Source organism: Dysidea avara, chromosome 5 (assembly GCF_963678975.1).
Source record: "Dysidea avara chromosome 5, odDysAvar1.4, whole genome shotgun sequence".
In the NCBI taxonomy this organism is placed as follows: domain Eukaryota; kingdom Metazoa; phylum Porifera; class Demospongiae; order Dictyoceratida; family Dysideidae; genus Dysidea; species Dysidea avara.
In genome coordinates, this window is record NC_089276.1 from 34,522,769 (window position 1) to 34,546,874 (window position 24,106).

Below are 24,106 nucleotides of genomic sequence, written 5' to 3' on the forward strand. Positions count from 1 at the left end.
GTCTTTGCGGTCGACATCCATGTACATCTTTTGTGAACCCTAGCGTATCGCTTCATGGCTTGATCAAGCTAATCTTTTGTTATTCCATAAAGAAGGCCTTGATTCGTCGAACTGGTGGCGTTTTGGGTACTGTTGATATTCAAACATGCAGATACAGAATTTTAAAAAAAGTGTTGTTTAGGATTTTGTGTACGTGTAAAGTAATTTTTTTGGTTTAACGCGTAGGGCTGTGTATTAAACGTATGCTGTCTATTGTAGAACTATGCCAGGGGGGCACAAGCTGAAGCTTTCAAGTGTGAAGAGTTACAGAAAAAAGAGAAAAGAAAGGCTAGCAAAGAAGACGACATCGACTGTTGCTGCTACATTACCATCAACCGATCCTGCAACATTACCATCAACCGGTCCTGCAACATTACCATCAACCGGTCCTGCAACATTACCATCAACCGGTCCTGCAACATTACCATCAACCGGTCCTGCAACATTACCATCAACCGGTCCTGCAACATTACCATCAACCGGTCCTGCAACATTACCATCAACCGGTCCTGCAACATTACCATCAACCGGTCCTGCAACATTACCATCAACCGGTCCTGCAACATTACCATCAACCGGTCCTGCAACATTACCATCAACCGGTCCTGCAACATTACCATCAACCGGTCCTGCAACATTACCATCAACCGGTCCTGCAACATTACCGTCAACTGATCCTGCAACACCACAATCATCAACTATTGCTGCAACATTACCATCAACATTGCGTACAGAAGATGTTGCAGCATCAAGCCTAAGGGTATCAGTGCCACTCATTTCATACACTTGTAGTGAAACTAAAAGTTTGGATGAACTACACAGCCGTTTAATGAAGAATGGAGTGTGTTCAGGTTGGCAAGTAGTTGAAGCAAATTTGAATTGTCTTGCTTTGGCTAAAATGAAGCTTGTGCCTTCCCCTTATGTTGTTGCGTCAGTCCAGATATATTCAAATTTCAATTATAGTGTCACCATTGAAGGACATTCCATTAGTCTGGCTAAGCTAGGAGCAGCTGTGTGTTCCAAAATTTCTTGTATCAGTGATGCTTTATTGCTGCTTAGAACAATTGACCAATTGCACATGTGTGAAGGGAACTTATGTTCAGAATTTACAGAAGTCGTTCAGCATAATGAGGGAAAATTCCTTGGGACTGATCGTAAGTTTTAGTATACACTGATGTGTTGTTTTGTGTGAGTGTCCTTATAATCGTTGTCTAATATGAGCAATTTATTACTATGCTGAATATAGATTGAGTACATTACCATTCTCCATTGCAACAGCTCCCTTCTTAACATACGCAGATTGTATAATTTTGTGTGCATATTTATTAACTTTTTATTTAATGTTTATACAGGGAAAACTGTGGTAGCAAATATTGCAACAGTTGATGGGAAGCAAACTATCAGGCACCATGAATGCTACATTGTTGTCAGTGAAGGCACAATAAGGTGCAGCAAGTGTGCTGCTCATCGCAAATCTCTACAGTCAGCTGTTTCCAGACTCACTTCAAAAGCAAAGACTGTTCCTTCACCCAGTTCACATGTTGATACCTCACCTAGCAGCCATACAAACTTAGACTATTTGACATCATCCGAAACATCACTCAGAGTGCGCACATTGCAAGGCAGGTATAAAGCTAGCAAAAAAGTTATCAGCCGTCTCCAAGAGAAAGTAAAACAGCTCACTGAAACGCAAGGACTTACAGTTGAACAATCGTTGCATGATGATTTGGTCACAGTGATGGATCAACATGAAAGTGAGATCACTAAGCAGCATGAGGAATCATCATTCCAGATGCTGTTTTGGAAGCAACAACGGGAAGCTTTGAAGAAAGGCAAAGGCATTCGATGGCACCCTCTTGTAATTAAATGGTGTTTGTATCTTCACCATTGCAGCAGTAAAGCCTATAAGGTGTTGAGAAATTCGAAATGTTTACATCTGCCCTCAGAACGCACTTTACAGGACTATACCCATTTCAACACTACTGGTGCAGGCTTCTCAGCTGCTACAGACAATCAGCTAAGGGAGTACGCAAGGCTCAGTGCAACTCCAAATCACAAAAATAATGTTGGATTGCTGTTTGATGAAATGCATATAAAGGAGGGGTTGGTGTTCAGCAAAAACACTGGTAATTTAGTTGGTTTTGTAAACTTGGGAGATGTTAACAATGATTTTATACGTTATGCTAATTCTGAGGCAGATGGTGAGAGCAGCTTACCTTTGGCTAAGTCTGTGTTGTTTATCATGGTCAGAGGCTTGACTTCCAAATTAACATTTCCATATGCTCAATTTCCAGTGGATTCCATCAAAGGATCACAGTTGTACCCACTATTCTGGGAGGCAGTTCATCGACTTGAATGCATGAGTTTTAAAGTGTTCACCTGTACATGTGATGGTGCTACCTCAAATCGACGACTTTATCATCTGCTCACCAAATCAGAGCCTGAGAAGCACAAAGTGCGTAATAAATATAGCAAGGAAGAACGATATATTTATCTGATTTGTGACCCGCCCCACCTCCTTAAAACAATCCGTAACTGTTTTTCATCTAGACCACTATGGGTAAGTGTCTTTATACTGACTTATGGTGTCAGCCATAATTATTATAGCGTTGTGGAAAGTACATCAGCTGGCAGCATGTAGTGAGCCTCTATCGTCGTACAACAGGAGCAGGTACAGGAGTTTCGTTGGTGCCAAAGCTTAAGTATGAGCACCTTCACCTCACTTCTTTTTCTAAGATGCGAGTTGACCTTGCTGCGCAGGTATAGTAATAACTATATAAACTACCTTATTTTATTTCATAACACATATAGGTACTCAGTGGGACTGTATCCAGTGCAATGAAGTTAACAGGAGGAGAAGATGCCCGCGCTACAGCTGACTTCATTGATTATATCGATAAATTTTTTGACTCTCTAAATGTGGACAATCTTAATGAAGGCACACGGACAAGGAAGAAATTTCAGGAACCATACTATCTCAAGGATGATTTTCGGTTGAAGGTGAAGCTCCATGATTTTGGTTCTAATGCTATAGCTATTATACATTCTTCTAGTGGTTAAGTGATGATTTTACCTCGTACATGAACACGTGGAAAACATCTGTGGAGGCACGAGAGGGCTACACTGCTCAGCAAAAGCAGCGAAATCTGTTGAGTGAACTCACAATGGAGGGTATCCAGATTACAGGTATGTTTATATTATGCATACAACTGATATTACTAGCAAGTACAAACATCTTTTATAGTGTCATCATTTGTAGAGTTTGTACCATTAATTCTGAGTCAACCAGGTGTGACCTATTTTCTAAGTGAGAAATTATGTCAAGATCCCCTCGAGAAGTTTTTCGGACTCCAGAGGCAACGAGGGAAATCAAATGATAATCCTTTGCTCAACGAAGTGCAGAAGAACACTCAAGCTCTACGCGTGGTTGGTGACATCAATGTCAAGTCTATTGCTGGAAACTGCAGAGGCAAAAAAAGAGATGCTATTTTTACAGAGACTAATGTACAATTGCAGAAACGCAAGAAGTCTCGGAAAACATAATTAAATGTAACCACATGATTCACTTTCACATTGTTATGTAACATACTTTATTACGTGTACTTGATAAATACTAAAACAATTTCTTTCTCAATGATTTTGATTTCTGTGTGCTTTTTTTGTTCTTTTGCTTGTATTGTTCCATAAATCCTTTTGCAAAAGCATTTCCACGAACTGTCGTATACAAATCAATTGTCATCTTTAACAGCTCATCTCCTATTTCAGTGGGTGTGATGCCAATTGCAAGGTCCCAGTAGAACCCGACATCCACATCACCTAGTGCCTGGTCCAAAATCAAATGTTTCACATCACTCAGTTGGCTAGAATCACCATCAAACACATTGCAGCATATTTTCTCAATAGCTATCAAGCAATTGTAAAACATCTCGCTTATGTGGGTTAACCCACCACGATCAACTGCTTCAGTCCACTGTGCGCTTTCCAACCCTGTAGGGAGGTCTGACTGTAGTAACAACAAAGTATCGACATATGCTTTCTTGGTGACAACTTTTGTGTGTAACTGTTTGATAATGTACCCACCAATGTAGTTGATGGTATTCATTTCTTCAAAAGTCAACTGGTGTTCTGGATTACTAGAATCTGCACATTTGGTTTTGGTATTGACTTTGGCTCTCAGCATCTTCTTGAAAACTTCCTCAGTGATGAACTGATAAAACAGTGGGTTCACCTCCACACCAACCTGCTCCAAAAGCTTCTTCCACTCCAGTTTTAATGTGTCCCCAACAGCTAATTTATGAAATGCTGGCCACAATATGGAAAGATTCAAGGTGGTAGCAAATATTTTCTCTAAAAGGTGTACCAATTTGTGAGAAAAAGTTCTGCTGGCTTCGTGTTCTAACAAACGAGTTGCTGCAGAGTGAAAGAAACGATAACTTTCTACTTTTTGATCACTATATCTCGGCTCGCTTAGTACTTCGTTGCACACTTCTGTAAAGTAGTTAACTTCCACCCGTGTGCCAACTTCATCAGCAACAAGAGCTGTACTCTCGGCCGTTCTGGTACTGGTATCAAAGCTTGTACTAGAAGTCATTTCACTACCACACACGCACTCAGTTCAGTAGTATGGAAATAATTTATCAAGCGGCGTCTAAGATAGAAAGGTGTTGACAGAGGTGCGGATAGAGTCGTGAAAAACAACCAGTTTCATATCCCGGTGAGTAGAATATCTATGGCTAGATATTATCTAGAGTTATTGTAGTTAAAAAGTATGCACAGTAATAAGCAAATGATCCACTGGGTTCCGGGTACAGTGATTAATGATTGGAACAGTTTACCTATACCTCTGTTGTAGAAAGTACTTCAACTAACACTTTTAAATCCGGCTGTTAGATAGCTAATTATTTTTTTGATTTAATACATTAATCGGGTATACAGGCTTTGCCTCAAGTTTACCCGTATTTAATCATAATCATAATCACAGGGTTGCTTTCTTTCAAGAAGTAGAAAACGCCTCGGAAGCACGAATGAATTTTTGAATTCAAACTGTCCTACCACCCAAGACAAGAAAATCCAACTCTTTCTCATAGTGATGTGATAAGGTTGGATGCATAGTCTGTCTATGCTGTTAGTCTGGAAAGGATCTGAGACTTCTCACCATCTGGGTGAAGAGCATCAAAATTTTCGTACGTCATTTCAAGGGATTCTCTCAATGGTGCCAAAGTCCTTTCCATTACTTCTAATGCCACACTGCATGGTCACAAAATTTTGTTTAGAATGATGATAAATGATGGTATGAAACGTTTGGTGGTAGTAGCAGTTGGTGTTTCTGTGATTTTATTATACCAGCAGCTCACCAGGAGCTCCACCCAGCTTGAATCTAAAATGAAAGATTTGTACTCGTTTTCGGTTTGTTTTGGGATGTTTTGCTGCATAATGATGATGTAGGGTGATCTAGGGAAGATTTGAAGCTGCTGTGAAGCGTGAGAGTTGAAGTCAAATTTGCTGCCTTCCTTGCCGGATGAATCTAGCTTAGTGCCTCCGGATTCACAGTGGATCTAGTAATGGGATACTAAAATGAACATTCCACAATGGTAGGGAGATCGATTTGTAAAATTTGATTTTTCGGATTGCGGACCCTACCCCAGGTCAGGCAGCGAGTGGGGATTTGTAGGGGGTTCGTCAACCAAACTCGTCCCCAGAGTAGGGGCATTTGCAACACAAATACCATACTTGGCCATATTGTTAGTGATTCTCGGGATAAAGAATACGAATTAGTTGGGGATTTATAACTCGAAGTTGTCCCCAGGGGTGGGGAATTTGTCAGCTAACATTTGCAAATTCCCACCTCTGCCCGACCTGGGGTAAGTGGGGCTTGACATTGATAGGTGCATAAAATCCATCCCTCCTGGAGGAAGACTGAGTGTGGTCCCGACTAGACATTGGGTGACCTGCAGTTCGAATCCTGGGGTTGGAGGGATTTTTTCCTTACTTTGGCCCCTTTTCTGTTACACCTTTTCAGTCAGTCAGTAAGTCAAGTCATTAGGTCTAAGTCCCTGAAATTAGGTTAGGTAATCCTAAGGCTGCAGCACATGTTGCTGTCAGACCTTCAGTGCTGGTCACTGTAAAGTGCTAATAATAATAAATACTTTAGGTTTAAGGAAGAAAATCCATCCCTCCTGGAGGAAGACTGAGTGTGGCCCCGACTAGACATTGGGTGACCTGCAGTTCGAATCCTGGGGCTGGAGGGATTTTTTTCCTTACTTTGGCCCCTTTTCTGTTACACCTTTTCTGTGAGTCAAGTCATTAGGTCTAAGTCCCTGAAATTAGGTTAGGTAATCCTAAGGCTGCAGGTCAGACCTTCAGTGCTGGTCACTGTAAAGTGCTAATAATAATAATAATAATAATTACAGGGGCGGATCCAGGAGCTGGCAAGGGGAAGGGCACGAACAGACTAAGTTGTAGGTTGGGAACGCGTTACTCCCAACACTGGTGAGTGCATCGTAGAACCGATGACAAAAAGTCCATCAGGCCATGGCCTGTGGTAACTCTATGTATCTTAGAGACCTATGAATGTTTATCTTGTTCGAAAAGTTCAAAAGCAGTGGTTAAACGATTTCTTTGTACGTGCTAAAAAAATTTCTGTCAGACTGACTTTTTGTGCCCATTTTCAATAAAGCTAAAGTATACTGTGCACTTTTTGGCTTCTTGTATGGTTTTACTGGAGAGCCTGTTTTCCATAGACTCCAATATATTTTGTCATTAGCTGTTAATTAATCCCATATACTTTAGTGTGCAGTTTTCCACGTTTTTGCAATGCAAAGCGTCATGCAGGCATATACGTGTGCAGTTGTTCAACAGTGGATTTTTAGTGACGACTACTGACTCACTGGACTTCAAGCATGCCTACGCATACAAATCAACAGCCTCAGAACATTACAGGTGTAAAGAAGTACGCATACTGACACAATATTAGCGCATTTTGCATTGCAAGAAATTGGAAAACCTTAGTAGTGAAATGGGTTTTCAGAAGCTTCTAGAACCACTCTACTAATTGATTCTTGTTGAATAGTGCTGAGACCACAAATGAAGATCATATGCAGTGATACTGATGACCTGTTAATAGACTCTTCCCAAATATACGTCATCGCTTAGCAACATCTTTCCGACATTTTGATTGGGGCCACTATCAATAATCATAATTGCGCTGCATAAAGTTACGATGGTGAAAACAGCTCAAGCAGAGTAGTATTGTTGAAGGACAGGCCATGGAAGTCTTCAAGGTTCCAAATTAGTGTTCTGGTTAGAGACAGGTGGTTATCAAGGCTGAACAAGGTGCAAAACATCCACAACACTAATTTTCTTTTCTGCCTGTACAAGAAGCTGTTAAATAATGTGTGGGAGGTCAGCCGCTGTTAGTCACTATCTTTAATCACCCACACTAAAATGCTAGCTTCTTGTACAGGCAAGTAAGGAAATTAGTGTTGTTGATGTTTCACACCTTGTTGGGCTGTGATAACCACCTGCCTCTTACCAGAACACTAATTTGTAACCTCGAAGACTTCTATGGCCTGTACTACTCTGCTTGAGCTGTTTTCACCACTGTATTTCTATGTAGCACAATCATGATTATTGATAGTGGCCCCAATCAAAATGTCGGAAAAGTGTTGCTAAGCGATGACGTATTTTTGGAAAGAGTCTATTATGACATCATTTGTGTGTGGGTTGCCTTTAGCACTTAAAACAGGCTAGAGGAGATCTCTTTTGTGAGGTAGGCACTTAGTGGTTTAGAGTTTGAATGATTTCTGGCCTTGTAGCCATTAATAAGTGCTGTATTGCTTCGCCAACTGAGTAAACCTAGTTTTCACGTGTGATACTGGTGTTTGCCTTTATCTAACCATAAAGTCTTACAGTTCAGAGATTGTAATTGATGTTTTCTTTGTACTATTGTTTCTGGTAGCCTTCCTTACTGGCTAGCCTTTATCTTCCCTGCTTTCTAGATTATGTGCACAAATGATGTCATAAGTGAGTGATAATTTATACTGCTGCATATTAATGTCATGCTTCATGGTATGTACCACCAACATGGACTGGTTTAAAGAGTACTCCTTAAAGTTTATAAAGTTTCATAGCAGTTACCAATACTGTGAATTATACCCAAGTAACATGTGTAGAAAGAGAAGGCTAAAATAAATTGAAGCCATTGGAAAACATGGTTTCGTGGTTAAAATAAACTACTCCACTGAAGCCGTAAATTTAATTAGATTCTTTGGTTACTTATTGAAAATGGACTATTAAGGGAGTGTCATGTACAGTAGGCACACATCGAAGATTTGCGATCACGGAATGATATTTATCTTGAACTGTGACAGGTATAGCCTTTTCCATGTAACTTCATAGCAGATATTGATGATGATAAAAGTAATGTCTTATTGATTATTAAGGCAATATTTTATAGTGTTATATATTTTCAAGTGTTTCTGGCATGAAGTGACCCAGACATCGTATCTCAATAGAAATGAGATCATCAACTAACCCAGTATGTTGAAGATCATACAGTAAAGACCCATATTTATCTTCCTTCTGTGCTCTTGCAGCCAATAAGTGTTGCTGGGTATTAGTGGGACTGGTCAACTCAAACAGGTAGATGGAATTCTTAGAAACCAAGATCAACTCAGGTCTGCTAAGGGAGGTAGAAAGTTTGGTGGGTATAGTGCTAGGAGGACTGACACTGGCAAGGTAACCTGGAAGGTCAGCATAAAGTTTAAAAATTCTGGTAAATGCTTGTGAAACCCGTGGACAAAAACCTGCAAGACTGAATCATGCCTCCAGGTATACCCACCCTGAACAAGAGCAACAGAACATGCGGTCAAGATATGATTCGTGGTAGGTTGGGGAGTTTGACAGAGAGCACACTTTGGATTAGTAATTATAGTCCACCTGGACAAGTTCATAGGAGTTCGAAGAGTATCACAACCAGCACGTAGCTATACTTATAGATTGTGTGTGAGTTTCAAAGTTTTGAACATTCATTTGGTGTCTCATTTGGTGTCCCAGTCCTGCTTTACCAGTTGGGTGAACAGAGAAGGCAGAGCATTAACTTAGCACGAATTTTTCTGCCTTGGCCATTACTTTTTTGACATGGCTGCAGCAAGTTTTGTCATCCTGTGATGTGTTAACATAGAGCTAGTCTTGAAGACACCAATCACACAAACTCATAAGCTTGATTACACTCACCATATCCACATGTAGTTTAAAATAGTAAGCAGGCTGATTACCTGTGTCATATGCATGGTTCGCATGTGTGAAATCGTATACATACGTATATAGTTCGTATATAGCAGTGAAGATGTGGCCATAGGCAAACTATGCAAATGTTTCAAGTTCTGATCTGGCTTGTATATAGCTAAGGCATGTGTTAGAAATGCTTTTAACTCTTGCTACAATGCATAACTACATGGCTTATTACAGAATGTGCACAGAGAATCTTATTATTGTTTTAATTTAGTGAATTTGGTGCTAGAATGTCATCACGAAAAGCTAAAATTGCTTTACAATTTGAAGAATCTGATGAAAGTGATCTGGTAGCTGAAACTACTTCTCTACTGAAGGCATCTAAATCATCTACTTACAATACTGTGGGTATACATAGTGGCAACAATGTGTCATTTGTTAACATCAACTACACCATACAACCAAAATCATTCTTGGCTCATTTTAAGGAGATTCCTCCAAAAATAATCCTTGAAAATGTTAGGTAAGGCATATACTTGTATACACAGAGCATACTTTATGTCAATCAAGTACACACATGAAGCTACTTGACATTGCTTTAGGATATAATGTTTGATGAATTACAATATACAAGTTTCACACCCACGTTGTTCACAATTCTAATAACAAAGTTAAACAAGAAATGCTGAGCAATATTTAGTAGGAAATAATTAATGAAATTTTAGCTATTTGTCTTTGGTTGTAGTGGATCAATGAATCCTGGTCTGAATGCCATAATGGGACCAAGTGGAAGTGGAAAGACTTCGTAAGTTGCAAATACGCATATAATATAATGTGTATGGTGCCAAGTCATACACACCATAGTACACAACCATACTTAGACAATGCATGTCAAGAATGCTTTGATATTTGCAAAGTATGCAGGGTTTTTATTCTAGTAAGACACCTGTAAACAGGTGGAACCTAGTAAGACACCTAGCCACAAACTTCAACAAACAAATTGCATACTTTGTGGGTTCATAACAAAATTCCAGTCACCACAGGCCATTGTCTAAATTACTAAGACATACATTGCTAGGAGTCTTCAGTGGATAAACAACCCGAAGGAATGATGTAATAATCACCGAGGCAGAGAGCCGAGGTGATTATTACATCATTCCTGAGGGGTGTTTATCCACTGAAGACTCCTAGCAATGCATGTTTCTGAGGGGTGTTTATCCACTGAAGACTCCTAGCAATGCATGTCTTAGCTATATTTAATGACCTAACTTCTCTAGTGCTCACTCTCTCACATGCACACATACACACATGCTCAGTCTCACACACACAGAGCCTCACACACACACACACACACACACACACACACACACACACACACACACACACACACTCACACTCACACTCACACTCACACTCACACTCACACTCACACTCACACTCACACTCACACTCACACTCACACTCACACTCACACTCACACTCACACTCACACTCACACTCACACTCACACTCACACTCACACTCACACTCACACTCACACTCACACTCACACTCACACTCACACGCACACACACACACACATTACACGTACACACTACATATACATGCTACATACACACACACATGCATGCTAGTCTCGTTCTCATGCATGGACTCCTTTCACCAGTGTGGCACTCATTGTTTAGAGACTACATTAGTCACAAAGCTACTTGAAGTGCTTAATGGGGGCTTTAAATGATCACAACACCCGCCACATCACAGCCATGTATCAACCCCTTAATAATTTAGCTACAATCAAATTCAGTTTTTGCTGTTATGTAACCATGCCTTAATCTATTGTGGAACTCAAAACAGGGAGATCGAAATACTGTAACAAAGCACATGTGTATATCATAGCCATGCTATAACTAAAAAGTGTTCGTTAAAACCCAGATTGGACCAGGCTGGACTAAAATTTAATTGCTGGAAATTCCTTGCCATGACTTTAATAAATCTAGGCATGCCATAAATTTAAGTGCACTTATTCTCAAATCTCTATATTAGGCTTGGGTCAATAGTTGGCATTGAACATTGGCGCTCTTCACATCACTTATGATGCCACTAGCACTGAGGCAACAAGTGTAGCAATTGCATTGCAGTAGTGCAGCTTTACGATGAAGCAGCTTTTGAGGTAGCTACTTAATGGATCAAGTTTCGCCTTGATGTTCTTCCCAACTAAATGGTAGTATTTGTGTAGTCTCACTGTGACTCTCACATGGACAGCTCCTGTGGCAGATATTGATCAATTAAGAGGCTATAAATGTCCTTTTTTGATGGGCACTTATATGATTGATAAGATTCTAGAAAAGTCTGGCCTCACCAGGGGCATATTTAGGTGGATTTCGGTTCCAGAACCCCCTTAACTTTGTGGGTTTGCAGCAAGAATACCAGGCTATCTTAGCTAGGCAACACAAATACATGGAAACAGGACAGGACAATATACAGTGTAATAAGGAACTTACATTAGTTCCTTAAAAGTGCATTAAGGGGAACAGGGGTACGTAATGAAAGATCCTTTATAAAAGATCAAGATACTCTAATAGAGCAGTCAGGTGTACTCTAATAGAGCAATCAAAACTACTCTAATAGAACATTCATGCTGGAATACAATTTTAAAATGGGTAGCTTTCTTTTAGACTGGTATGAAATAATCTACCAGGAAGTGTTTTTGATTTAATTGGAAAGTTCAGAAATGTATTTGGACCATTAGGCTATGGTATAAGTATACTTGACCAACCATTAAAACTTTACCGATTGAAATTTGAAGCTTAATTGAAAGCATTACTTTTGTTGAAAATATTTTAATATATTATATATATATATATATATATAGTCTCCATGAAGTCACACATAGTAATTTCAAAGTCTTTTGTTGCTCAAAATGTGTTAGTGGCTGGGGTCACGCAAAATCTGGAAATCCGCTAGTAAAAATCCTGGATATGCCTCTGAACACGAGACTATTTAAAATGTCAAATATATACACTGAATTGATGAATACACTTTAAGTACTTTAAAACTTCATTGATCATGAGCTGAAAGGTTACATGTTACACATAACTTGTATACTTTACACTATAGCCTAAATTTCCATTAGTGTAAATACTAGTAGGTATATAAGACGAGTCCAGTATCTTAGTGACTGTCAACTGACTCCAAACTCATGAGCAACTAATTCCAGATGAACTGGAATGAAGCTTTGAATTATCCAGTGGCAACTGAAGTGTGCTCGGTACAAACAAAGGTTCAGCTTTAACAACACATGACAACTTCACATGATAGTGGCTGTTTGTTGCCTTTTGAGGATAACACCATGTTCTACTAGCCTTGTCAAAGTATGGTCTTTTTTCAAGATGGGCAACAGCAATATCATTTGGAACACTAGGAATAGATCCATCAGGTAGTCTGAGACTCCTTCTGCATCCTTGGCATACATGAATGATTCCACTAATAAAACAAATGAAAAAAAGGATTGCCTTATCTTGGACTTTCCATGAAACTTTGCTGCGGTGAACATGTTTGAGGTGGAACATTATGTGATGGACATGCTAGGGGTACATAAGGTGGAGCATTCCATGCCTGATATCCAACTTGAGAATATGGCAAGAATGAACTCAGTGAGAAATTGCTTTGCATTGTGGGTGAATGAAAGCATGACTGTTGATTATATTGGTTTTGCATTGGCATGTACATCCACAGATGAGGAGGCAGACGCTTCCTAAATGATGTAGGACAATCACTGATGCTTGAATTGACAGATGACACAGACACATCTGATGCATTTTGTTCTGTTACAGTTTGATTATCCAGTAAACCAAAGCAGGTTGTGCTTCCCTTCTTCCTCTTTCTTGGAGGCCTCTCATCTTTCCTCCCACTTCCTTTAGGTATGTCTACTTTTGATAGCGTACCCAAATTTGGCTTTGACTTGGAACCCCTGTACCAGGTTAAAAACTCTTCCAATTGATTAGAATAGTCTGCTGTAGCAATGCAATGTGCATATATTTTGGAAGATTGCCACATCAGGCATGACAGCTTACATGAAAATTGTCCCGACTTACTTTGTTGAATTATATGAGGGTGAATTATATGTTGAATTACTGAGATATGAATTTTAAATCACCAGCATCAATCACTGCCAGTTCAACCAAACGATAGCTCTATGCAACTAATTCTTTCATTGATTCATTGAGTTAATACCAGTGGAACTTTTTGTATTTTACTTTCTCATGAAGCATACTATTTAGACTTTCATTAGCATTAGTGTAGAAAGGAGACAGAGGGCTTCCTAAACCAGCAGCCTCCCTCAATGACATTAACATGCTGCTCTTAATATCTCTGGTTTTCTCTTTAACAAACCAATTATAGAACATTGGAAGACGATTTGAGGAAACAGAATGTTCACGGCGGTTCCAATTTTCCTGCAAAGCTTGTACTTGCATTCAAACTCTTCTTCTGCTGAGCAGTCCACTAGACCAACCTCATGCAGTCCATCTATGGTTGCTCCAAATATATCCTTCATAAATTGATCAACTATTTCAGATGCCATACCAAGAGCAGTTAACTTGGTGACAAGGTTGGCATGGAAATGTTGAAACCATCACAGGTGTACAGCATCAGGAAGCTGCATTTGAAAAGCCTAATATAGTTGAGCTTCTCCATCGATACCAAATGATCTGATGTTTTTGAGACAAGGACAGAGGCTTATTAGAGTTGATGCAAAAAATGATACGAAGAAAAATTCTTTTGCTGGTGAATGAGAAGTGGACCAAGTGTAATTGGTGAATGCCCTTGCTTTCTGTGCTCCAGAAGTAGATATCTAAATGCTGTAAGAGTTACGTTAAAGTCAAAGGTTGAGTCTATTCCCATTACTGTATGTTGATTTGGATCGGTCAGGAAACACACCATGTCATCCAACTGATGATTGGTGGCAAGAACTGCCATTGGTTCTGGTGCTGCAACAACAGTTTGAACAAATGTGGTATCAGAATTTGGCTCAGTTGACTTACACTGTAGCATCACATTAAACAATGAGTCACTTGCTGATGACTTTTGTTTACTTTTTGACATGCGGTATCTGACTTGACTGCAGCTTTTTGGAAGGCATCCCACACTACGAGTTCCAAGTAATCCTCCACACTTCTGTAATGAGTCTGCAAGCGCTTGTTTTGGTGTAGCATTTCCAGAGCTTTGTTTCAGTGTGTTGTGTACACTTTTCATTGTACAACAATAGGGCCGTTCTGTTTTGCTGTTGTCATGTGGTTTTGAATGGATTTCAAGTGGTTTTTTTATCAAAGTAGTACTGCACAAGACATAAGTGATGTCTAACTTTTACTAAATCTGTATAAAAAATCCAGAATAAATGATTATGATACACAGTGCAGTATTTATAAACATGACAATGCTTAACGGTAGGAATTCCCTAAGCTATTCCATGCTGTCACTGAGTACACAGTGAAATTTAAATTTCAACGCAAACTCCAGTTTTTGCTAAGAAACAATACTATTACGTCCCCAAATTCTATTAAATATCCACTCTTTAGTATGCTACACTACCGTACGATAACACATGATAATGCTATTCATTCTATGTTAAAACTTAAAGGTTAGGTAAGCATATTTAATTACTTTTACTATTTCCTTTGAGACAAGCCAGGACAACTTAAAGTGTACCGAGAAAGAATGCACCATCAACACATACCAAAAGGCTTATGCATGGCCTCTCCTACCTCATCATCATAAATATTATGGAGTATTGTATTTGCTTGGTTAAACACTGCGGCGTTTATTAACTTAGTTTTCAAAACTGATGAGGTGACTATTCAAAATCTACCACCACTTGATACTCAAAAATGATGTTTAAGCCCTTAAATCGATTGTGGCAACACTAAAGTGTAGCTACTATTTAAGGTGCAACATCTAACCAAGTAAATACAGTATTTGCTATAATAATAGCACTTTACTAGGATTATTTACTTGTGTTTGATGATAATTTCCAGATTTTCATTATGGATATACTCAGTGTTGGGAGTAACGCGTTACTTATGTAATGCGTTACGTAATATTATTACTTTTGTGGTAACAAAGTAATATAACGAAATACGCTATAAAAATAGGTAATATAACGTAAGCTACTTTACTTACAAATGTAACGCGTTACCTAAGTAATATAGTTACTGTAACGAGTCTAATATTATGCAATATTATTACTACAAGTAACGAAGTTACCAATCTCGTTAGTTATCCCCTGAGTAACGCCTAGCCACAACGAAGTAACGAGGCCTACTGAATGAAGCTTATTCACCAGCTTCTTATTTATAACCAAAATTTGCATATTGTCCAACAACGCAATCATATCACGTGATAAGGTGGTAGTTTCACACGTGACAGTTTAAGGCTATGGACACAAAGTAATATAATATGTAATATTATTACAGTTACTTTATTTTATGGGTAATATGTAACTGTAACTAAATAGTTCAGTTGCAAGTAATATGTAATATGTAACTAGTTACTTTTACAAAGTAACTTGCCCAACACTGGATATACTAGGATACAAAATACCTAACTGCTAGTAACAGAAGCTGGCATTTGCAACTTACCATAAATGTGGTAGAACACTCACCTGAAATGGTCATGCGGATCATGAGAATAATATGTGTGGACTAAACAAAATATCTTGCTGTTTTCATCTGGTGGCTTAGATTTTCTTTCAATAGATTTAACATACATTACTTTTCCATTTCGACACTCCACATCCACAGTAGTTGATTTGCGACCATTGTGTATCCAGTGTCCACAGTCATCGCTTTTTATATCATCAGGATCATCAAGTGCCCTCAAGTCAATAAGGAACACGTAGTTGTTTTCAACAAGGATTGGCTACTTCGTACATGTCAAACTGTTATTTCTATCTAAAAAGCACCCTGACTGCTTCACTGTATATGCACTCACTGCTACAGACGTCATAAATTGGTATGCATTTGTCGCCGCTCAAATATTTTGTTTCACTTTTACTCCTAAAGAAAATCTTGCATGAAACAAATACACACTACCATGATCTCCTTACAATATTGGAAAAGAACTATCACTATCATCACTACTTGTAGCTTCTTCATTGACTTCATCCTAAGAAATATGGATAGATTTTATGATAAAAATAAATTCATTACCTCTCTTTTATAGGTACACATTCTGAATCAGCAGCTGATTTGCTATCACAACTATTGTCACTGTGATATCCTCATCTCTGTGGAATACAGGTGGCTTGCAATATAAAAATAGTCTAACAGCAATGAGATTGAGCTTTCACCTTCTTTTGTATATCCAAATCCTTCAGCCTAAATATACATAGAAAATGGTGACATAAAAATGCTGATACCACATAGCTTCATAGACAATTCACTGTGTTGTAATTTATTACTGTGGTAGTAACCAATAAACTGACCCTAATGAAACACTAGGCAGGCAGGCAACACCGGCAGGTCGCAAAAAAATAATGTAAACTGTTTTACTGCAACTGACTGTTTTATTAGAGTATATCTGACTGCTCTATTAGAGTTTACAGACTAAGTGCCAAAGCTCTTTCTGAGATAAAATAAGGAAGCTCCATTTCTGTCCCTTTTTTAGTCTCATTGTCGCTCCTAGCTGCTACACCTACTGTTGATTGTGCACTATTAAGAGTCTAGGGTCCTTTTAGCACTTTTTTTCAGCAGATCACGTGATTTACATTTTTTATGAATTTGGCAAAACAGTGACCCGCTGCATCCATAAAACATTTGTCATGGCCTAAGTCATGATAGTGTTTGCATGCAGTGGGCATGAATTGGTGGAGCACGTGATCCATAATCTATTAAATTACTAAATACAAATGCCCAATATGCGAGACTAAATCATTACCGAATTGGTCACAGAACCATTACCCTTGTCATCTTGCTTATCAATCCAGCACAAGCATTCGATCCGCACTTCATCATTGACCATCATTTTGCTTCTCTGATGTTTCTCTCGAACTCAGCATCATCGGAATCACTTATGTCAGACTCTGAACTTATAATGATAGCCGCCATCATTGCTTAAAGAACACAGTACAAGGTGACACCTTCAACATGTGGCAACAAACCCATACATGAGAACCAAACGTCAGCACATCTTACACACATGACTACTAATGCTTCCAATAAACACACTTAATTAAGTCTTGCAAGGCATTTCCAGCAATGAAATTTTAGTCCGGTCCTGTCCTGGTTTTATCAAATGCCCAAAAAGTTAGCAATTAAAATTTTTAAAATGAAGCAGGGTTACAGCAATAAAAACTAACAAAATAATGTATGAATGATGGTAGTTATTACAACATAGCTATGTGGGAAGATCCCCACTTTGCCATTGAACAGATGGCGATAACTATGGAATTTCCCACATAGCTATTTTGTAAAGAAAATTCCTACTTTGGTATTGAACAGATGGTGATAACTTGTAGGGATTTTCCATCATAGCTGTGTTTTAATTGCTCACATATCTTGTTTTGATTTTATCACCATTCATTTTTAAGTCAGTAATACAGTGCCTATACCTTTTGTCTGAAAACTCATCAAGTCTGGTGAGTGATGATTGGTGTTGAATAACTACACAAAGGGGTAACAATTTGAAATGAGCTTTCTTTAGTAAAGTTATCATCACCTTTTGTGAACTCCTGTGTACCCATAAAACACCAAACATCACTCATTAGACTTGATGATTTCTCAGGGTTTAGGGTTTCACACCCAAGGGCGTAGCCAGAATTTTTTGAAGTGGGGTTCCAATAGTAATACTGAGTTACCAAAAGCAGGGGTCTGGAGACACAGCCCCCAGCCACTGAGAGACTTCCAATATTTTAATGAATCAAAACTCATTTTATGCAAAAATAGTACATTAATTATAATGCATATAAGTGTTCCTGGGATGAAGTTAGTACTAGGTAAAGCTACCTAGTGGAAACTGACAGCATAACACATAGACACACATATATTAATCTGTAAGTGATTATTATCTCACTGGTATAGGAACCATAAATCTACTGGTACAAATGTCATGACTTACAATCAAAACATTACAACTACACAAATATGCATAGCATGAATTCATTTTGCATAAAAAGTGATAAATTACTGGAATTCTATATTTTTAAACACTGCACACCAAAGCTACAGCAGTATAAGGTCATACTCAGTTTTGCATTTAGTGTTAGAATGTCTGAAAAACTTCATATGGATATGGATATTTACATGCATGTTCTATTAGAGTATACCTGACTGTTCTATTAGAGTATACACCTGACTGCTCTATTAGAGTATATTGATCTTTTTAACAAGTTTTGAAGAGGGTATGTTACCACTGTAAATCCTTCCCCTCGTCCTTCACTGAGAGATAAATGCAAGCTTCATCAATTGTTGTGCTGTGCCATTACACTACATTATTCACTCATTTTGTCCTACCACACTAAATGGAGTGTTAGGGTCCCGCTTGCAGAAGTCTAATTTTTACAGGGGGTGGGGGATTCCTGAACCCCTTGGAACCCCCTCTCTACATCCCTGACACCAGATCCTTCAGAGGAGACTCTTAATCAACAAAAAAATTTGGAATTTTTGGCTAGAGTACGGACCAAACCACATTGATAAAAAGTACTGAAACAAGTTGGAGTAGTCCATGATATTGAATCACAGTAAAACAATAGGAAGTGTTATATCCCTACTGTGCATTTGTGAACTTGTTTATTAAATTTAATAATTATGACTGGCGAACCTACGCATAGTACATCTGAAATGGTGCCACGTGCCGTATCCATTATGCTTTGTTGTCATCTATGTACACAACATTTTGTTGTTTGAAAATCACATCTCCAATCCATCCATACCAAAAGAAGCGGCACTGTGTGCCCCAGTTACTATATATCAGTTATTGTCTGAAAAGTGAAGTATCCATTATGCTTTGTTGTCGGCTATGTTCAACCCATATATTATACAGCAGTACGAATCAACAACTGTTCGAAAAGCACCTTTGCAATCAAAATAGCCACTATGAAAAATACAGACAACTTCCATTATGAAGAGAAGCCATCATGTGCTACCACCAAATTGACACTTTTGCTGTCAGCAAAGATAAATGGGACACAAAGGCGGACTCTGGTAAATCCATGAAGAATGCATTGTACGTACTGCGGTATGCCAAAAGACACCTCTTGGGCTGAAGCGATGTCAAATAGTGAAAAAATCAAGCCCATAGCCTTAGCCGCTATTGAGTTATGCTTGTCTGAAGGCATCAGTCAGTCAGTCAGTCACTAGAAAATTCCGTTAAATGTATATATATTTTAAATTCTGTAGCAACTTGTTGAAAGCATTTCTGGTCGATCTGAAAGCTTGTTTGGGCCTAATTAATGCTGCTTCATTGTCATCAGGGAAAATTGAGGCTGGTTTTTGGGTGATGTTATTTCATGGGCCACGCCTACTGCTTTGTGGTCCCTACTATACAGTATGATAATCACCCTGCAAGGACAATACTACACAAACACGCACTACACCCACACATGCATGCTTATACTTACACTCATGATACAATTCAATGATGCTATTCAATGTATTTTCAAAAGATTATTAGATGTCTTGGCTGACCGCAAGGCTAAGAAGGGACTATCAGGACATGTTCTTATTAATGGTAGGAGACAACCATGTAACTTCAAGTGTGCCTCAGCCTATGTAGTCCAGGTTAGTCAGGGTAGTGTTAATCCTTTTTTGCACAAGAACACAAGAAAAATTGGGAATTTTCAACTAGAGTAGGGACCATAGCACATTGATAAAAGTGCTGAAACAAGTTGGAGTAGTGCACGATATTAAATCAAACAATAAGAAGTGTTATATCCCTACTGTGCATTTTCATTATGGTATCTTGACACTTCTTATTGTTTTGCTGAGATTTAATATCGTACACTACTCCAATTTGTTTCAGTACTTTTTATTGATGTGCTATGGTCCTACTCTAGTTGAAAATTCCAAATTTTTCTGTGTACTTGATTGTTAACTTTTTTTGTGAATAATTATTATGACTGGTGAACCCACGCATACTGCATCTGAATGGCGCCGTGCATCTCAGCTATTGTCTGAAAAGTGAAGTATCCATTACTCTTCATTGTCAGATATGTTCAACCCGTTACACAGCATTTCGGATCAAGAACTGTTCAAAAAGCACCTCTGCAATCCATGCATACAGGAACAAAGAAATGTTGCTGTGTGCCCCAGCTATATCAGTTATCATCTGAAAAGTGAAGTATCCATTACGCTTCATTGTCATGCAGCTATATTCAACTTGTTACACAGCAGTACGAATCAAGAACTGTTTGAAAAGCACCTCTGCAATCAAATAGCCACTATGAAAAATACGGACAATTTCCATTATGAAGGGAAGCCATCACGTACTACCGCCAAATCGACACTTTCGCTGTCAGCAAAGATAAATGGGACACAAAGGAGGACCCTGGTAAGTCCATGAAGAATACATTGTATGTACTGCGGTATGCCAAAAGGCACCTCTCAAGCTGAAGCAACATCGAATAGTGAAAATATCGAGACCGTAGTCATAGCCGTTATCGATTTATGCTTGTCTGAAAGCATCAGTCAGTTACTCAGTCAGTTACTCAGTCAGTCAGTAGAAAATTAATTTAAAAAAAAATTCCATAGCAACTTGTTTAAAGCTTTTCAGGTCAATCTCAAGGCTTGTTTTGGGCTTAGTTTTACCTAAACAATACTACCTCATCATTGTCAGAGAAAATTGAGGCTGGCTTTGGGTGATGTTATTTCGTGGGCCATGCCTACTCCTTTGTGGTCCCTACTATACAGTTACTATTGTACTGTATGATACATTCAATAATGTAGGATGATTTGTTAATGGGTACATTGTCTGTGAGGGAGAACTTAGCCTTCTCTGCTACTTTACGACTACCCATGTCATTGACAAGGAAGGAAAGATCTGACAAAGTGGAGAGTGTTATAGCTGAATTGGGTCTCAGTCATGTTGCAAACACTAAGGTTAGATTGTGCTGTATGTGTATGTTGAAGATAGATGCACTAAAACTAGTGATTTTTGTTGGGTATGATGTTTCTATGATGGTTTTTAACTGCAGCATTTTGGGCGGCACCCATCATTTTTAGGATGACCCTACTAACTTACATTGATCACTCCCACAGGTTGGAACAGAACTGATTAGAGGAATATCTGGAGGTCAGAAGAAACGTACCAGTATTGGAATGGAGTTGATCATTTCACCTGATATTGTATTCCTGGATGAGCCCACTACCGGATTAGATGCTACAACAGCAGTATCTGTTGTCAGATTGTTGAAGGAGTGAGTGTGTAGTTTGTGTATTTATGTTTATACTATTGTACGGTTCACACTGCAATGATGTATTACTGTGTAGAAAATCAAATTTTCTACCTGCATTATATGTACTGTATTTTCCCATTGCAGTCTCTAATGCTTAGCCTGTCATTATTATTAACAGGAAATTGTCACAATATATGTTACTTAGCTTGTTATTGTGAATGTTGCATCATTGTTTGACCTAATGTGAAGTAGTATACTGTATAGTAGAAATATAAAACATTGACGAATTTGGTCCTTTTATTTGCCAAAGATTTTTCCACCAAAGTATATTTCCAGCCATCCATTGGTTAAAATCAAGCACCTATACTGGTATATTTCTGTATATCAGTTTTCAAAGAAAGTCTTACAGTAGGAAAACTGGTTACTAGTATTACTGGTATATCGCCGACCACCGTACAGAAAGCAAAGTGCAATAATTCATGCAAAAACATAGGTACAAGGAATTTTCCTTATATGTTGAGGGACACAGGTTGAGTGGATCAACCAAAAGTATATATGTGGTGATTACGTACATTATAGTGCTTGTATTTATCACTTAACAGATTGAGTTCATCAGCCAGGGTGATCATAATGTCAATACATCAACCACGTTACTCCATTTACAAGTTGTTTGATTCACTGACACTGATGTCTCGTGGTCGATTGGTCTATCATGGACCTGCTAACAATGCCTTGAACTATTTTTCTGAAATAGGTTAGTATTTACTAGTGCGTGTGTGGTTTTGTAATGATAGTTTAGTCTGTTACTAACAATTACACATGCTTCAATATTGTCAGGTTCCCAATTGAACAATTTTCATAGCATTTGAACATAATTTTAAAATTATCAATTTAAAAATAAAGGAGGGACCTACATATGTGGTAAAAGTAGTGGAACTTGAAACATATTAACATAGCTATGTGGGACATTCCCACATTGGATAGCCATGCTGTATTGCCCTCTTGTTTCTTGTTTCACTACGTTTTATCACATGGTTTCCTACTTCATTTTATATATGTAGTTTTTAAAAATGTTTGTAACAGCACAGCCATGACAATTATACACATTTGTCTGTCACTGGATTGTACATGGCTGTTGTATTAGGGTGGCTGCTTTATTAGAGTATATTGATCTTGCTGCTAACTTTAAGTGAGCCTCTGCTAGAGCTATCTCACATGCATATGATAGATCATTAGTTTGGAACATGTATTTTGTAGCGAAACTGAACATTGTAGCTATCTACCCCATCTTATACAGAGTAGATGTTCTTGGGTCCTTTCTTCAATTAAATAATATGTATCACTGTCTATTCCATTGTCTGAAACAAATCACCCCATTTGTAAGCTTTGGTCATGAAACTTCACAGCAAGAAGGTTAATAGTTGCTTTATCCATATGTGCAAATAAAAATTTTGAAATGCTATTGAGTTTTCCTGTAACTTTTGCATGTGCCCAAAAGGATGGTTTTCTAAAATTGGGTCATGTGTTATTTTCTAGTTACATAATATTTCCTTTGATGTCTGAGGTTACTAAATCCAATAGAAACTTGTGGTGGGGTTACTAAATAGTTAGTAACCTGTGGTCTTGCTGGTGGTTGTTTACTACATTCATCAAATAAAAATCAGCAAAGCCAAAAACAAAAGTCCTTACTGTTAGCTTGCTTTCTGGACAAGACAGGCTACTAGCGTTCAGCTAGACATTCAATACCAATACCCGGCACAGTGTGGCGCTGATACAACAAACTCGACGGATAAATCTCAATGCTAGCACTTACAATTTACTTCTTAATAGCTTACTTTTTGGACAAGACAAGCATCTTTCTAGCCCAGCATAGTAACTACTTGATACCGGCACTATTGTCGTGTACTGCCTTGGTCTCGCGTGGTCAAACCACTTTTTTCTCTTTGTCATTGGGTAGGAAGAAACCTACCCAATGACTAAGAGAAAAACCTAAACAAAAGAATTTGTTTCACATAATTTTTGTGATCAAGACAAACGGTAGTGTGTCGTGCGGCCAAGAAAGCCGGTGACCACACCATGAGTATATTTACAGGAAGAAAGAAAACAGCTTTTTCATGCATGCATAGCTCCATGGTCCCTTCTCCAAAGCACACCATTTCTGCATTATAGCTGTCCCCATAGTAGGGTACACCACACAGCAAATTTGATTAAATTCGCAACTGCCATTTGCGAGATATGGGCGTTCAACATTTCGCTTTAATTTCTTCGTTTTTTCTTCTTTTGCCGTACGGGAGCTATGGGGGCTTCGATTTCTTTTCGCACACTTTGCAAACGTTGTTATAAAATGCAAACGTATAACTCGATTGCCTCGATCTTTGGCACAAATGAAGAGTGTGTAATGATGGATTCACGTACCAAGTTTGTTGTGAATCTGAGTAGTATTCAGGGTGT

At 38.5% G+C, this 24,106-nt stretch overlaps 2 protein-coding genes across 3 annotated transcripts in view; both read left to right on the forward strand.

The window, feature by feature from the left end:
• The first annotated feature begins 542 nt into the window (after positions 1 to 542).
• LOC136255684 (uncharacterized) lies at positions 543 to 3,742 on the forward strand. The gene is made up of 6 exons (XM_066048499.1): positions 543 to 1,193; positions 1,392 to 2,599; positions 2,647 to 2,799; positions 2,851 to 3,039; positions 3,093 to 3,225; positions 3,299 to 3,742. Exons 1-6 carry the CDS (start codon positions 869 to 871, stop codon positions 3,580 to 3,582), a joined length of 2,292 nt encoding a protein of 763 aa, XP_065904571.1. The 5' UTR covers positions 543 to 868; the 3' UTR covers positions 3,583 to 3,742.
• A 901-nt stretch (positions 3,743 to 4,643) lies between these two features.
• Positions 4,644 to 24,106, forward strand: part of LOC136255685 (broad substrate specificity ATP-binding cassette transporter ABCG2-like) — a 38,610-nt gene continuing 19,147 nt past the window's right edge. The window contains exons 1-7 of one of the 2 annotated variants that reach the window (XM_066048501.1): positions 4,644 to 4,753; positions 9,560 to 9,793; positions 10,016 to 10,075; positions 19,928 to 20,042; positions 21,207 to 21,359; positions 21,519 to 21,676; positions 22,258 to 22,409. In XM_066048501.1, coding sequence (XP_065904573.1) covers positions 9,561 to 9,793; positions 10,016 to 10,075; positions 19,928 to 20,042; positions 21,207 to 21,359; positions 21,519 to 21,676; positions 22,258 to 22,409 — 871 coding nt within the window. In that variant the 5' untranslated portion in view covers positions 4,644 to 4,753; position 9,560. Of the gene's footprint in view, positions 4,754 to 9,544; positions 9,794 to 10,015; positions 10,076 to 19,927; positions 20,043 to 21,206; positions 21,360 to 21,518; positions 21,677 to 22,257; positions 22,410 to 24,106 lie in introns of both variants that reach the window. The other variant, XM_066048500.1, reaches the window with a different exon arrangement.